The 12,297-nt window shown below is 44.2% G+C and overlaps 1 protein-coding gene across 1 annotated transcript in view; it reads right to left on the bottom strand.

The window, feature by feature from the left end:
* Positions 1-11,050, bottom strand: part of LOC309562013 (troponin C, slow skeletal and cardiac muscles) — a 34,499-nt gene extending 23,449 nt beyond the window's left edge. The window contains exon 1 of the mRNA XM_082266111.1: positions 10,979-11,050. Within this exon, the coding sequence (XP_082122237.1) occupies positions 10,979-11,002 (24 nt within the window). The 5' untranslated portion in view covers positions 11,003-11,050. The remainder of the gene's footprint in view (positions 1-10,978) is intronic.
* Between the last annotated feature and the right edge of the window lie 1,247 nt (positions 11,051-12,297).

Genomic DNA, 12,297 nt, shown 5'->3' with positions numbered 1-12,297 from the left:
TCAGGGCCCCGGTGCAAGAAACCATGAAGGGCCCCCCTGGACCCCACTGATCCTGGGGCCCTTTACTCCGCTTGCGGGGCCCTTTATTGCGGTCCCACAGCGGGTCCCTTTCACAAGTTTTACAGTGGGCCCCCTTCCTGCCATCTTGGGGCCCCCCCATGGTGGTTGAATGCCAGGGCCCGGTTGCAAGTGTGACGTTTGCGATCCTGAAAGTTCACCCACTGGTGTCAGTAGTTTTTATTTTTTGGTATTTTAATTGTATTATTTTTATCATTTTATTTTATTTTTTTACTATGTCACTGACTATGACTCTGCCCATTTAGAGAAGCAAGGAGCTGGTAAATTACATATTTACCGACCCCTTCCTGGTTCTCTATTGTTACACATCCCTGCAGCAGCCGGCAGGAAAGGGAGGGATCACAATGGGGGGGGGGGGGGGACCAGGGGAGCACACAGGGGCCCAGAGACAGCAGAACACAAGTGAACTGGATAGGAGGAGTGGCGGGGGTAGCATCAGAGGATCCAATCTCCTCCATTTTCTTTCTGCAGCTACAGGAGGAAAAAGGAGAACAGTGATTTCTCTACATGCTGCCCCCGCCTCCCCTACCCTATCCAATTCTGGGCCCCCTGGAGCATTGGGCCCGGTTGCAATCGCAACCCCTGCAACCCCTGTAGTTACGCCCCTGTCAGGGACTATAAGCATGATATAAGATTTAGTCAGAGACTGCAGTTGCGACACAAGATATGGTCAGAGACTATGGGCATGTATAAGCGATGGTAAGAGAATATGGGCATGATTTAAGAGATGGTCAGAGACTGAGGGAAGTATATAAGAGATGGTCAGAGACTATGGGCACGATATAAGAGATGGTCAGAGACTAAAGGAATGATATAAGAGATGGTCAGAGACTAAGGGAATGATATAAGAGATGGTCAGAGACTAAAGGAATGATATAAGAGATGGTCAGAGACTATGGTCACAATATAAGAGATGATCAGAGACTAAATTAATGATATAAGAGATGGACAGAGACTAAGGGAATGATATAAGAGATGGTCAGAGACTAAGGGAATGAAACAAGAGATGGTAAGAGACTGCAGGTAAGACACAAGATTTGGTCAGAGACTATGGGCACAATATAAGAGATGGTCAGAGACTAAGGAAATGATATAAGATATGGTCAGAGACTATGGGCACGATATAAGAGATGGTCAGAGACTGCAGTTACGACACAAGATTTGGTCAGAGACTATGGGCACAGTTTAAGAGATGGGTGACAATTATGGAAGGAGAATAATGGGATGACAATAATGGGATGGCAATAATGGGTTGAGAATATCGGGATGAGAATAATATAAACCTCAGCACAATGTAGCGTGTTGCGGCATGCTGCAAGGTATGTGCGCTGGTTTGGCGCATTGGGGTGCTGATGAAAATGAATGCCTCCATAACGCAGCAACGCATGTAAAATGTGACAGCAACATAAAGCCATAAATGGGCCCTCAATTGCTCCTTGGGGTCGGGGAAATTCCTGTAGGCCGGAATGAACCCATGTGACAGTCTTATTTGTCTATTTCCTCTTTATTGTACTTTTTCGCCTCATTTTGACTTTCACATCAAAACAAAAGGAAAAATAAACAAATACAAAAACCTCCTTGCAAAGCAAAATGGGAAGGTTTTCTTAACTCCTTCATGCCTAGCCTTGGCATCCCTTTAACAGGGTGTGGGAGGAGCAGGGAGGATCGGCTGATCATGTGAACAGTGTGATTGGTTGTCACAGTGGTACCATGGTTGGGAGCCCATCTTGTCAGTTCCCAATTATAATTAGATTGTAAGCTCTAACGAGCAGGGCCCTCTGATTCATACTGTATTAAAGTGTATTGTATTTGTACTGTCTACCCTCAAGTTGTAAAGCGCTGCGTAAACTGTCGGCGCTATATAAATTGTATATAATAATAATAATTAGAGACTGAGAGCTGTCTATGAAAGCTCATTCTCTGTGCTGAGAGCACGCAGTAAGGGGGGTGCTAGCACAGAAACCTCGGTTGTCCATGAACTCATACGTATGGTGTGTGGGCATTAAAGCCAACCATCTCTGCCTCTGCACATGTGCGTTATTTGGGCAGCCAGAGGATAAGAGAGACTATAAACTTGTCCCATACCTGGAGGTGCTACAGGACCCCAAAGACAGACAGACAGACAGACCTGATCCTGTACAGAGTGAGCGCCCACAGCCTGGAAATCCAATCAGGACAGCACAGACCGACCTACAAACCCAAGGAGAGTAGACTGTGCCAGTGGTGAGACCAGGGGGTCCTGAAGGATGAGGTCCACTTCCTGGTATGGGGCCCCAGGTACTCATCAGTGGGGGACACTCACTTCCAGAAACTCTCCACTCTCATCCCAGACTTCTATAGAAGAGGAAACTCTACATTCTGCTGAGAGAAGAGGAGCCAGTAGCATAATAGAGGACACCTCTCAGCTCCGTTATATTATCCCTCACCTGGACTTCCTAGTCCTATTTTAATTTTTCTTTACACTGATAATATCCTTGGATTTATTCTTTACTCCCCCCGTCCCGTCCCCCATCCCCCCCCCCCCCCCCCCCATCCAGTCCATAATATCTCCTAAAATGAATTTGGCCCTGCCAATAGAGTTTACTTGAATTTGGATTACAGAGAAAGAGAGAGAGTTGTCCCTTGACCTACAACAGGTTGGGGGGGGGGGGGTTAAAGGTGGAGAGGAGAGGAGAAAGAGAGAGGAGAAAAAAGGAGGAGAGAGAGAGGAGGAGAGAGAGAGAGGAGACAGAGAGAAGAGGAGAGAGAGGGGGAAGAGAGGAGAGAGAGAGGGGGAAGAGAGAGAGAGGAGAGAGAGAGGAGACAGAGAGAAGAGGAGAGAGAGAGGGGGAAGAGAGGAGAGAGAGGGGGAAGAGAGAGAGAGGAGAGAGAGCAGATAAAGAGAGGAGGGAAATGAGCGAGAGGAAAGAGAGGAGAGAGAAAGAGAAGAGAGAGAGAAGAGAGATAGGGGAGAGAAGAGAGAGGAGAGAGAGAGCAGATAAAGAGAGGAGGGATATGAGTGAGAGGAGAGAGAGAGTGAGACAAGAGATGAGAGAGGAGAGAGGAGATAGAGAGAGGGTGGGGAGAAAGAGAAACGAGAGAGAGATGAGAGGAGAGAGAGAGATACAAGAGAGATGAGAGCGAGGAGAGAGAGAGATGAGAGAGCAAGAAAGGAGAGAGAGATACATCATACAAGAGAGATGAGAGCGAGGAGAGAGATGAGAGGGAGAGGAGAGAGAGAGACAAGAGATAGGAGAGAGCGAAAGAGGAGAGAGAGAGAGAGAGAGAGACAAGAGAGAGGAGAGGTAGATGAGAGGGAGAGAAGAGAGAGGAGGGAGAGAAGAGAGACAAGAGAGAGGAGAGGTAGATGAGAGCGAGAGAGGAGAGAGATAAGAGAGACAAGAGAGAGCGAGACAGATGTGAAAGAAAGAAGCGAGAGAGGGAGGAGAGAGGGACAGCAGAGAGAGAGATGAGAGAGACAGGGAGGTGAACGAGAGGATAGAGAGGAGAGAGTTGAGAGAGGGATATGAAAGACAGGTGAGAGAGAGATGTGAAAGAGAGAGTAGTAAGGAATTTGAAAGAGAGACAAGAGAGTGGGAGAAGAGAGAGACGAGAGAGAAAGAGGAGAAAGAGATACAAGAGAGTGGGAGAAGAGAGAGAGATGAGAGACGAGAGAGAGAAACAAGAGAGATGAGAGGAGAGAGAGATGAGAGAGTGGGGCGGGAGAGAGAGAAAGATGGGAGAGATAGAGAGAAAGATGAGAGATGAGAGAGAGCGAGATGAGAGAGAGAGGCAAGAGAGATAGAAAGAGGAGAGAGAGATAGATGAGAGGGAGAGAAGAGAGAGATGAGAGACACAAGAGAGAGCGAGACAGGAGAGAGATGTAAAAGAAAGAGGCAAGAGAGGGAGAGCAGAGAGAGAGATGAGAGAGACGGGGATGTGAACGAGAGGATAGAGAGGAGAGAGTTGAGAGAGGGATATGAAAGACAGATAAGAGAGAGATGTGAAAGAGAGAGTAGAAAGGGATTTGAAAGAGGGACAAGAGAGTGGGAGAAGAGAGAGACGAGAGAGAGAGAGAGGAGAGACAGAGATACAAGAGAGTGGGAGAAGAGAGAGACGAGAGAGAGAGAGAGAGAGAGAGGAGAGACAGAGATACAAGAGAGTGGGAGAAGAGAGAGAGGAGAGAGAGAGAAAGATGGGAGAGAGAGGCAAGAGAGATAGAAAGAGGAGAGAGAGATAGATGAGAGGAAAGAGAGATAGATGAGAGGGAGAGAAGAGAGAGGAGAGAGATGAGAGCCACAAGAGAGAGCGAGACAGGAGAGAGATGTGAAAGGATAGAGAGGAGAGAGCTGAGAGAGGGATATGAAAGACAGGTGAGAGAGAGATGTGAAAGAGAGAATAGAAAGGGATTTGAAAGAGAGACAAGAGAGTGGGAGAAGAGAGAGAGAGATGGGGGGACAGAAGAGGAGAGAGAAAGAGGGGTGTGAAAAAGAGAGAAGAGGGAAAGAAAGGGAGAGAGAGAAAAGAGAAGGGGAGGAAGAGGGCAGAGAGAAAAGAAGAGAGCGACTAAAAAAAGAAAGACAAGACAGAAAGAGAAGGTAGAGAGAGGAGGAAAAGGGAGACTTAGAGATAACAGGGTGGAGAAGGAGAGAGAGAGACAGTTGATGGGGCAGAGAGTTGGGGGGGGGGGTACAGAGAAAGGAGATATTATGATGGAAGGAAGGACAATGGCAGACAGTCCAGTAGCCGTCAGTTCTGGAATTGGACCACCAACAAATCATCTGAAGCTTGTGAACTATTTTAAGCCGGTCTGAGCTGTTGATGGCGGCACTTGTATCATCGGACAGGTGGAGGATAAGCCATTGTTCCATTGTCCAGACTCTGGCCACATTCTATATATAGGAGACAGGAAAGGCCTCCATCTCTGTACAATGCTCAGCCTGGGAATGTACATTGAGGAATCATTCACATATTGAATATTATCAAATAAAAGGGAATTCTTTGCTCAGCCTGTCCGGCTCAGTGATTTATTGATGTCTTTTTATATCCCTCAACATTAAAAGTATGTCTTTATTCCTCTTTGTATAATCTAGCATTGCTGGATGGTAGACTCACATTGCTGGAGATATAAGTGACTGTTTGATAAAGAATACAGAATAACGTCAGAGATACCAAAAAGTGATTGGGGGCGTGTTCAAACTGATCAAACCCCGCCCACAAATTCCCCATAGTGACTGTAATGGAAGGACTGCACTGGACCTCCAGCTGATAAATATATACACCAGAACCCTAAAAGGGTAATACAACCGGGCTGTCTGTGTTGGGTGATGTTGGCCTTTAAATATCCTCATCCAGGCATTGTCATGGTGAGCTCAGTCCCCTTATGTGGTACCAATTAGGTGTTCTAAGTCCATCCATCACCATAAACCTGTCCCTGGGAATGTCCTACCCCCACATCAAAGACAAGTAGATAATAACCTGACCGGAGCCTGTAGCCAGTGGGCCTCTGGACAAAGCTGGAGACCCACCTTGATGACATTGTGAGGTCACATGCTATGTCACCCAACAGGCCTGGTCACCTAACTAAAGTCAACCAAAAGCACACATTTCAGTGGGGGGTGGACTTGTGATTTAAACCCCTCGCTGACTCCTTACTGCTCTCAGACTGTAGGATTTGGTCTGTACAGGGCAGACCTGATGGACAGTAAAGTGCCCGGCGGTCCATAGACATGGACACTCCATGTACAGGGCAGACCTGATGGACAGTAAAGTGCCCGGCAGTCCATAGACATGGACACTCCATGTACAGGGCAGACCTGATGGACAGTAAAGTGCCCGGCAGTCTATAGACATGGACACTCCATGTACAGGGCAGACCTGATGGACAGTAAAGTGCCCGGAAGTCTATAGACATGGACACTCCATGTACAGGTGGACTCGGGGACAAGAAAAGACTTTTAGGGCTTATTCACACCACATGCGTAAGGCTTGGCTCACACTACTGCGTGCATGGGTGCGCATGTGCGTTTCACAGGTGATTCCCATGCGTCATGTGTAGGGCAGCCTATTCCTTTCAATGGACTGCCTTACCCACAAGAAACGCTGAGAAAGAAGTCCCCAACCGAATCATGCTGGACCATGCAGTTTGGCGCATGCGTTGCAGAAGTGTGAGGTGTCATTAGAAATTAATGGCCCTCTGCATGCCTGCTAAAGAGCAGCACGTTTCTGCGCATGTCAGGAGAGCGTGTCATTTTTCTTGCATTGAGCACAGGGGCGTAACTACAGGGGTTGCAATTGCAACCGGGCCCCATGCTCCAGGGGGCCTGTGCGGCTCCCCTGTACACCTGGATAGGAGGGGGGCGGGGGCTGCATGTAGAGAAATCACTGTCCTTTTTCCTCTCTGTATGCTGCCTCTGCCACTCCTCCTATCCAGTTCACCTGTGTTCTGCGTCTCTGGGCCCCTGTGTGCTCCCCCGGTTCCCCCCCCCCCCAACTCTGCTCCCTCCCCTCTCCTGCCGGCTGCTGCAGGGGATGTGTCACAATAGAGAACCAGGAAAGGGTCAGTAAATATGTAATATACCAGCTCCTTCCTTTTCTGAAAGGACAGAGTCATAGTCAGTCACATTGTAAAAAAATAGAATATAGATTACAGAAAGGAGACACCACCGCACGACCGCCCTTGCATAATACCGTTTATTGTACCATTGAACACGTAATATATCGCAATACCACTCACATTTCATATGTAGATAACAGGCACATCAGCTGCTCCTTCTTCCCCTCTCCCTCTCAGGTGGCCCTCAGACACCGCCTAGCGTGCCCGTCAGTCTAGAGCTTCTCCGCCAGGCTCTGGCGTCCTTTACCCTGTGCACCTGTGCACGGACCCGCCGGCTACTCACAACTGTGCATGAGCGCCTTAGCCGCGGCACTGCTGGAAGCCTCTCGGGTGAGAGAGGGCATGTAGGTAAGAAGGAGTAGACGCTCTGAGGTTGCCAAGACAACGCGTTTCTTCATAAAATGCCGGCTGATCAAAGAGCCAAACAAAGCCTAGATTGCCTTTGATTGGCTCTCGGCTATGGTAACCCAGAATTAATAACCTGATATCACTTCCAGTATACCCGGATGTCAACTGCGCCATTTTTAGAAAAAATTTTAAAAATATTTGAAGAAGCCGATCTTGTGTTTTTAATGGCTTTAGGGACAGAGGAAGGATTTGGAGTCTCTCCAGATCTCTCCATACAGAGTACCCGTCACATGTCTATAGCTGCCACAAGGATATTTACATTCCTTCTGACAGCAAAAAAAGTGATACAAAAAATTAAAGCAACAGTGTAAAAGTAAAATAAATGAATAGTTAAAAAAAAGTAAAGTGCCCTGACCCCGCCATTGTATAACAGTGTAAATTTGCTGTCCCCTCAAAATAACTCAACACACAGCCATTAATGTCTAAACCGCTGGCAACAAAAGTGAGTACACCCCTAAGGGAAAATGTTCAAATTGGGCTCAAAATATCAATATTTTGTGAGGCCACCATTATTTTCCAGCACTGCCTTTACCCTCTTGGGCATGGAGTTCACCAGAGCTTCACAGGTTGCCACTGGAGTCCTCTTCCCCTCCTCCATGATGACATCACAGAGCTGGTGGATGTTAGAGACTTTGCGCTCCTCCACCTTCCATTTGAGGATCCCCACAGATCCTCAATAGGGTTTAGGTCTGGAGACATGCTTGGCCAGTCCATCACCTTTACCCTCAGCTTCTTTAGCAAGGCAGTGGTCATCTTGGAGGTGTGTTTGGGGTTATCATGTTGGAATACTGCCCTGCGGCCCAGTCTCTGAAGGGAGGGGATCATGCTCTGCTTCAGTATGTCACAGTACATGTTGGCATTCATGGTTCTCTCAATGAACTGAAGCTCCTCAGTGCTGGCAGCACTCATGCAGCCCCAGACCATGACACTCCCACCACCATGCTTGTCTTTGTACTCCTCACCTGGTTGCCGCCACACACGCATGACACTATCTGAACCAAATAAGTTTATCTTGGTCTCATCAGAGCACAGGAGACGGTTCCAGTAATCCATGTCCTTAGTCTGCTTGTCTTCAGCAAACTGTTAGAGGGTTTTCTTGTGCATCATCTTTAGAAGAGGCTTCCTTCTGGGACGACAGCCATGCAGACCAGTTTGATGCAGTGTGCGGCGTATGGTCTGAGCACTGACAGGTTGACCCCCCACCCCTTCAACCTCTGCAGCAATGCTGGCAGCACTCATACGTCTATTTCCCAAAGACAACCTCTGGATATGACGCTGAGCACGTGCACTCAACTTCTTTGGTTGACCATGGCGAGGCCTGTTCTGAGTGGAACCTGTCCTGTTAACCGCTGTATGGTCTTGGCCACTGTGCCGCAGCTCAGTTTCAGAGTCTTGGCAATCTTCTTATAGCCTAGGCTATCTTTATGTAGAGTAACAATTCTTTTTTTCAGATCCTCAGAGAGTTCTTTGCCATGAGGTGCCATGTTGAACTTCCAGTGACCAGTATGAGAGAGTGAGAGCGATAACACCAAATTTAACACATCTGCTCCCCATTCAAACCTGAGACCTTGTAACACTAACGAGTCAAATGACACCAGGGAGGGAAAATGGCTAATTGGGCCCAATTTGGACATTGTCACTTAGGGGTGTGCTCACTTTTGTTGCCAGCGGTTTAGTCATTAATTGCTGTGTGTTGAGTTATTTTGAGGGGACAGCAAATTTACACTGATATACAAGCTGTACACTCACTACTTTACATTGTAGCAAAGTGTCATTTCATAAGTGCCGGGTCACACTTGTGCGATGCGGGAAGGCTGAGAATTTGCAGCCTGTTCCCGCATCGCAAACGCACATCTGGCAGTTCACACTGCCATATGCGATATGCTGGGGGTGTCAATGAAATGTTAACGACACCCCCAGTTTGATCGCATATCGCAGTGCGATCTGACAGTTCGCACAGGATCGGATTGCACAACTGTGAGCCACTGTGCGATCCGATCCTGATGCGGCTGAAAAAATGCCTCATGTGCGAGTTTAGTGTGGGTGCAGTGCGAATTTAGCTATACAAAGTGTATGGCTGAATTCGCACTGCACATCCGATCGCATGTAATGAAGGAGCAGTGCGCTCCGATATTACATGCGATCGCCGCACACGCGGAAGTGTGAACCGGCACTCAGTGTTGTCACATGAAAAGATAGAATAAAATATTTACAAAAATGTGAGGGGTGTACATACTTTTGTGAGATGCTGTGTGTGTGTATATATATATATATATAATGTTTTGTGATTCTAAGTAATTTTCTAGAAAAAAATACTGATTGTTACATGTAATCAAAAAGTGCCAGAAAAGGGCCGGAGCTAACCCATTATATTTCTTATTATTGGAGGATCCCTGATCTGATACATTGTTCAATAAGCGTCTCGGATACTTTGTGTCTCTTATTACGGGAATCAAAGTGTTAAAAAAGTTATAAAGTAAGAAATATATAAATAATGTTCTATACAATCATTCATAAGAGAAGTGAATGTAGAAGTGCGCAAAATGCTGCGCAAATTAGTGCCCAGCTCTATAAATACATGTAATAAATATACCAACAACTCAATAAATAGATAACTATAAAATTACTTAAACAACTTTATAAATGAAAACATAACTTATTTAACATTATAAATAAATTGATAACTATATAAATAAATACATAACTAAATAAATAACTTAATTAAGGTAATAAGTAAATGGATAACTATATAAATATATAATAACTAAATAAAAAACGTAATTAACATTATAAAAAAATGTCATAACTATATAAATAAATACATAACTACTAAATAACGGAATTAACGTTATAAATAAATGGATAACTATATAAATAAATACATAACTAACAAATCACTTAATTAACGTTATAAATAAAATGAGAACTATATAAAAAAAAATACATAGCTAAAATATTAACTTAATTAACGTTATAAATAAACTGATAACTATATAAATAAATATATAACTAAATAAATAACTTAATTACCGTTATAAAAATATTGATAACTAAATAAATATATTACTAAATAAATAACTTAATTCATCTTAAAAATAAATTGCTAAGTATATAAGTAAATACATAACTAAATAAATTACCCTAATTAACATTATAAATTAATTGCTAAGCATATAAATTAATACATTACTAAACAAATAACTCAATTAATGTTATAAATAAATATTGATAACTAAATAATTTAAGTAACATTATAAATAAACTGATAACTATATAAATAAAAAAATACCTTAATGCTATAAATAAATTGATAACTGTATAAATAAATACATAACTAAATAAATAACTTAATTAATGTTATAAATTATTTGATAACTATATACATAAATATATAACTAAATAAAAAACTTCATTCACGTTATAAATACATTTCTAAATATATAAATAAATACATAACTAAATAAATAACGTAATTAATGTTATAAATAATTTGATAACTATATAAATAAATACATAACTAAATAAATAACTTAATTAATGTAATAAATAAATTGATAACTACATAAAACAATACATAACTAAATAAATAACTTCATTAACTTTATAAATAATTTGATAACTATATAAATAAATACATAAATAACATAATTAATGTTATAAATAAATTGATAACTATATAAATAAATACATAACTAAATAAATAACTTAATTAATGTTATAAATAAATTGATAACTATATAAATAAATACATAACTAAATAAATAACTTAATTAATCTTGTAACTAAATTGATAACTATATAAATAAATCCATAAACCAGGTAAATGGTGAGTGCACCCCTGGTTCTTCAGTATGGGGACCCCCCTGTCGGAGTTATAATGAGGGGAAGGGGACTCACCGCTGCTTTGTAGATGTCATCCATGGTAGAGTCTGGAGGAGTGCGGAGATCCCGAGTGGGGTGACAATAGAAGGGCTGAGTTTATATGTGTGACAAAGCCTGTTCACATGTCACCGGGGCTCATCAGTGACATCTCCGCACACTCACTCCTTATTGGGAAGAACAGAGGACGAATCCCTAAAGCCTGGGCTCTGCTATTTATACTCTGCGGGGGATTCTCCGCTTTCCTTTCTCTGAGCCGGGAAAGGACCGGAACTCCAATACAGAACGGAGACAATGTAACAATGTTGCGTTAGAATAAGGAGATCCAATCTGACCACACATGGTACAATCTGATTGTACAATCTCTGAAGCACATTTGACATGTTACTGCATTGCTGAGTCACTCATTGGACACACCGAGGAAAGGCACCGGTGTTGTAGTGCAACGCACAGTTAAAAAAAATGGGTCAGGAACACGTTGTAGTAAAGGGGGGAGTTGGCCGCCCATTCATATCAATAGTACAACCCACATTAGGGAAGTTAACCCCTTCTCACCTTCCCCGCTGTCCTTTTACATATTTCTTAAAGCCTGGGGGAAGGGGGGGGGGATCGGTGATCATGTGACCGCTCTCACAAAGGTCACATGATGGGAATGGGAAGCCGATCCTACCAACTACCGATTGCTGACCAAGGGCTGGATCTAGGGGAGTGCTGGGGTGGGTGTGCCCCCAGGATTTTAGTTGCGCCCCCCTGGCAGTCTCAGGGGGCACTCTGATGAGTTATTTAATGTAAAGGGAAACTCTACTGGGACAGTTGATGTAAGGGGCACTCTGATGGGGCAGTTAATGTAAGGGGGCACTCTGATGGGGCAGTTGATTTAAGGGGGCACTCTGATGGGGCAGTTAATGTAAGGGGGCACTCTGATGGGGCAGTTAATGTAAGGGGGCACTCTGATGGGGCAGTTGATGTAAGGGGGCACTCTGATGGGGCAGTTGATGTAAGGGGGCACTCTGATGGGACAGTTGATGTAAGGGGGCACTCTGATTGGGTAGTTGATGTAAGAAGGCACTCTGATGGGACAGTTGATGTAAGGGGGCACTCTGATGGGGGCAGTTGATGTACGGGAGCACTCTGATGGGGGAAGTTGATGTAAGGGGCACTCTGATGGGACAGTTGATGTAAGGGGGGACTCTAATGGGTGCAGTTGATGTAAGAGGCACTCTGATGGGACAGTTGATGTAAGGGGCACTCTGATGGGGCAGTTGATGTAAGAAGGCAATCTGATGGGGCAGTTGATGTAAAAGTGCACTCTGATGGGACAGTTAATGCAAGGACCA

The sequence above is a fragment of the Pelophylax lessonae genome (genome assembly GCF_965119305.1).
Source record: "Pelophylax lessonae genome assembly, chromosome: 8".
NCBI classification, from domain to species: domain Eukaryota; kingdom Metazoa; phylum Chordata; class Amphibia; order Anura; family Ranidae; genus Pelophylax; species Pelophylax lessonae.
Note: the sequence above shows the minus strand (reverse complement) of the source record. Positions and strands in the feature narration are given on the sequence as shown.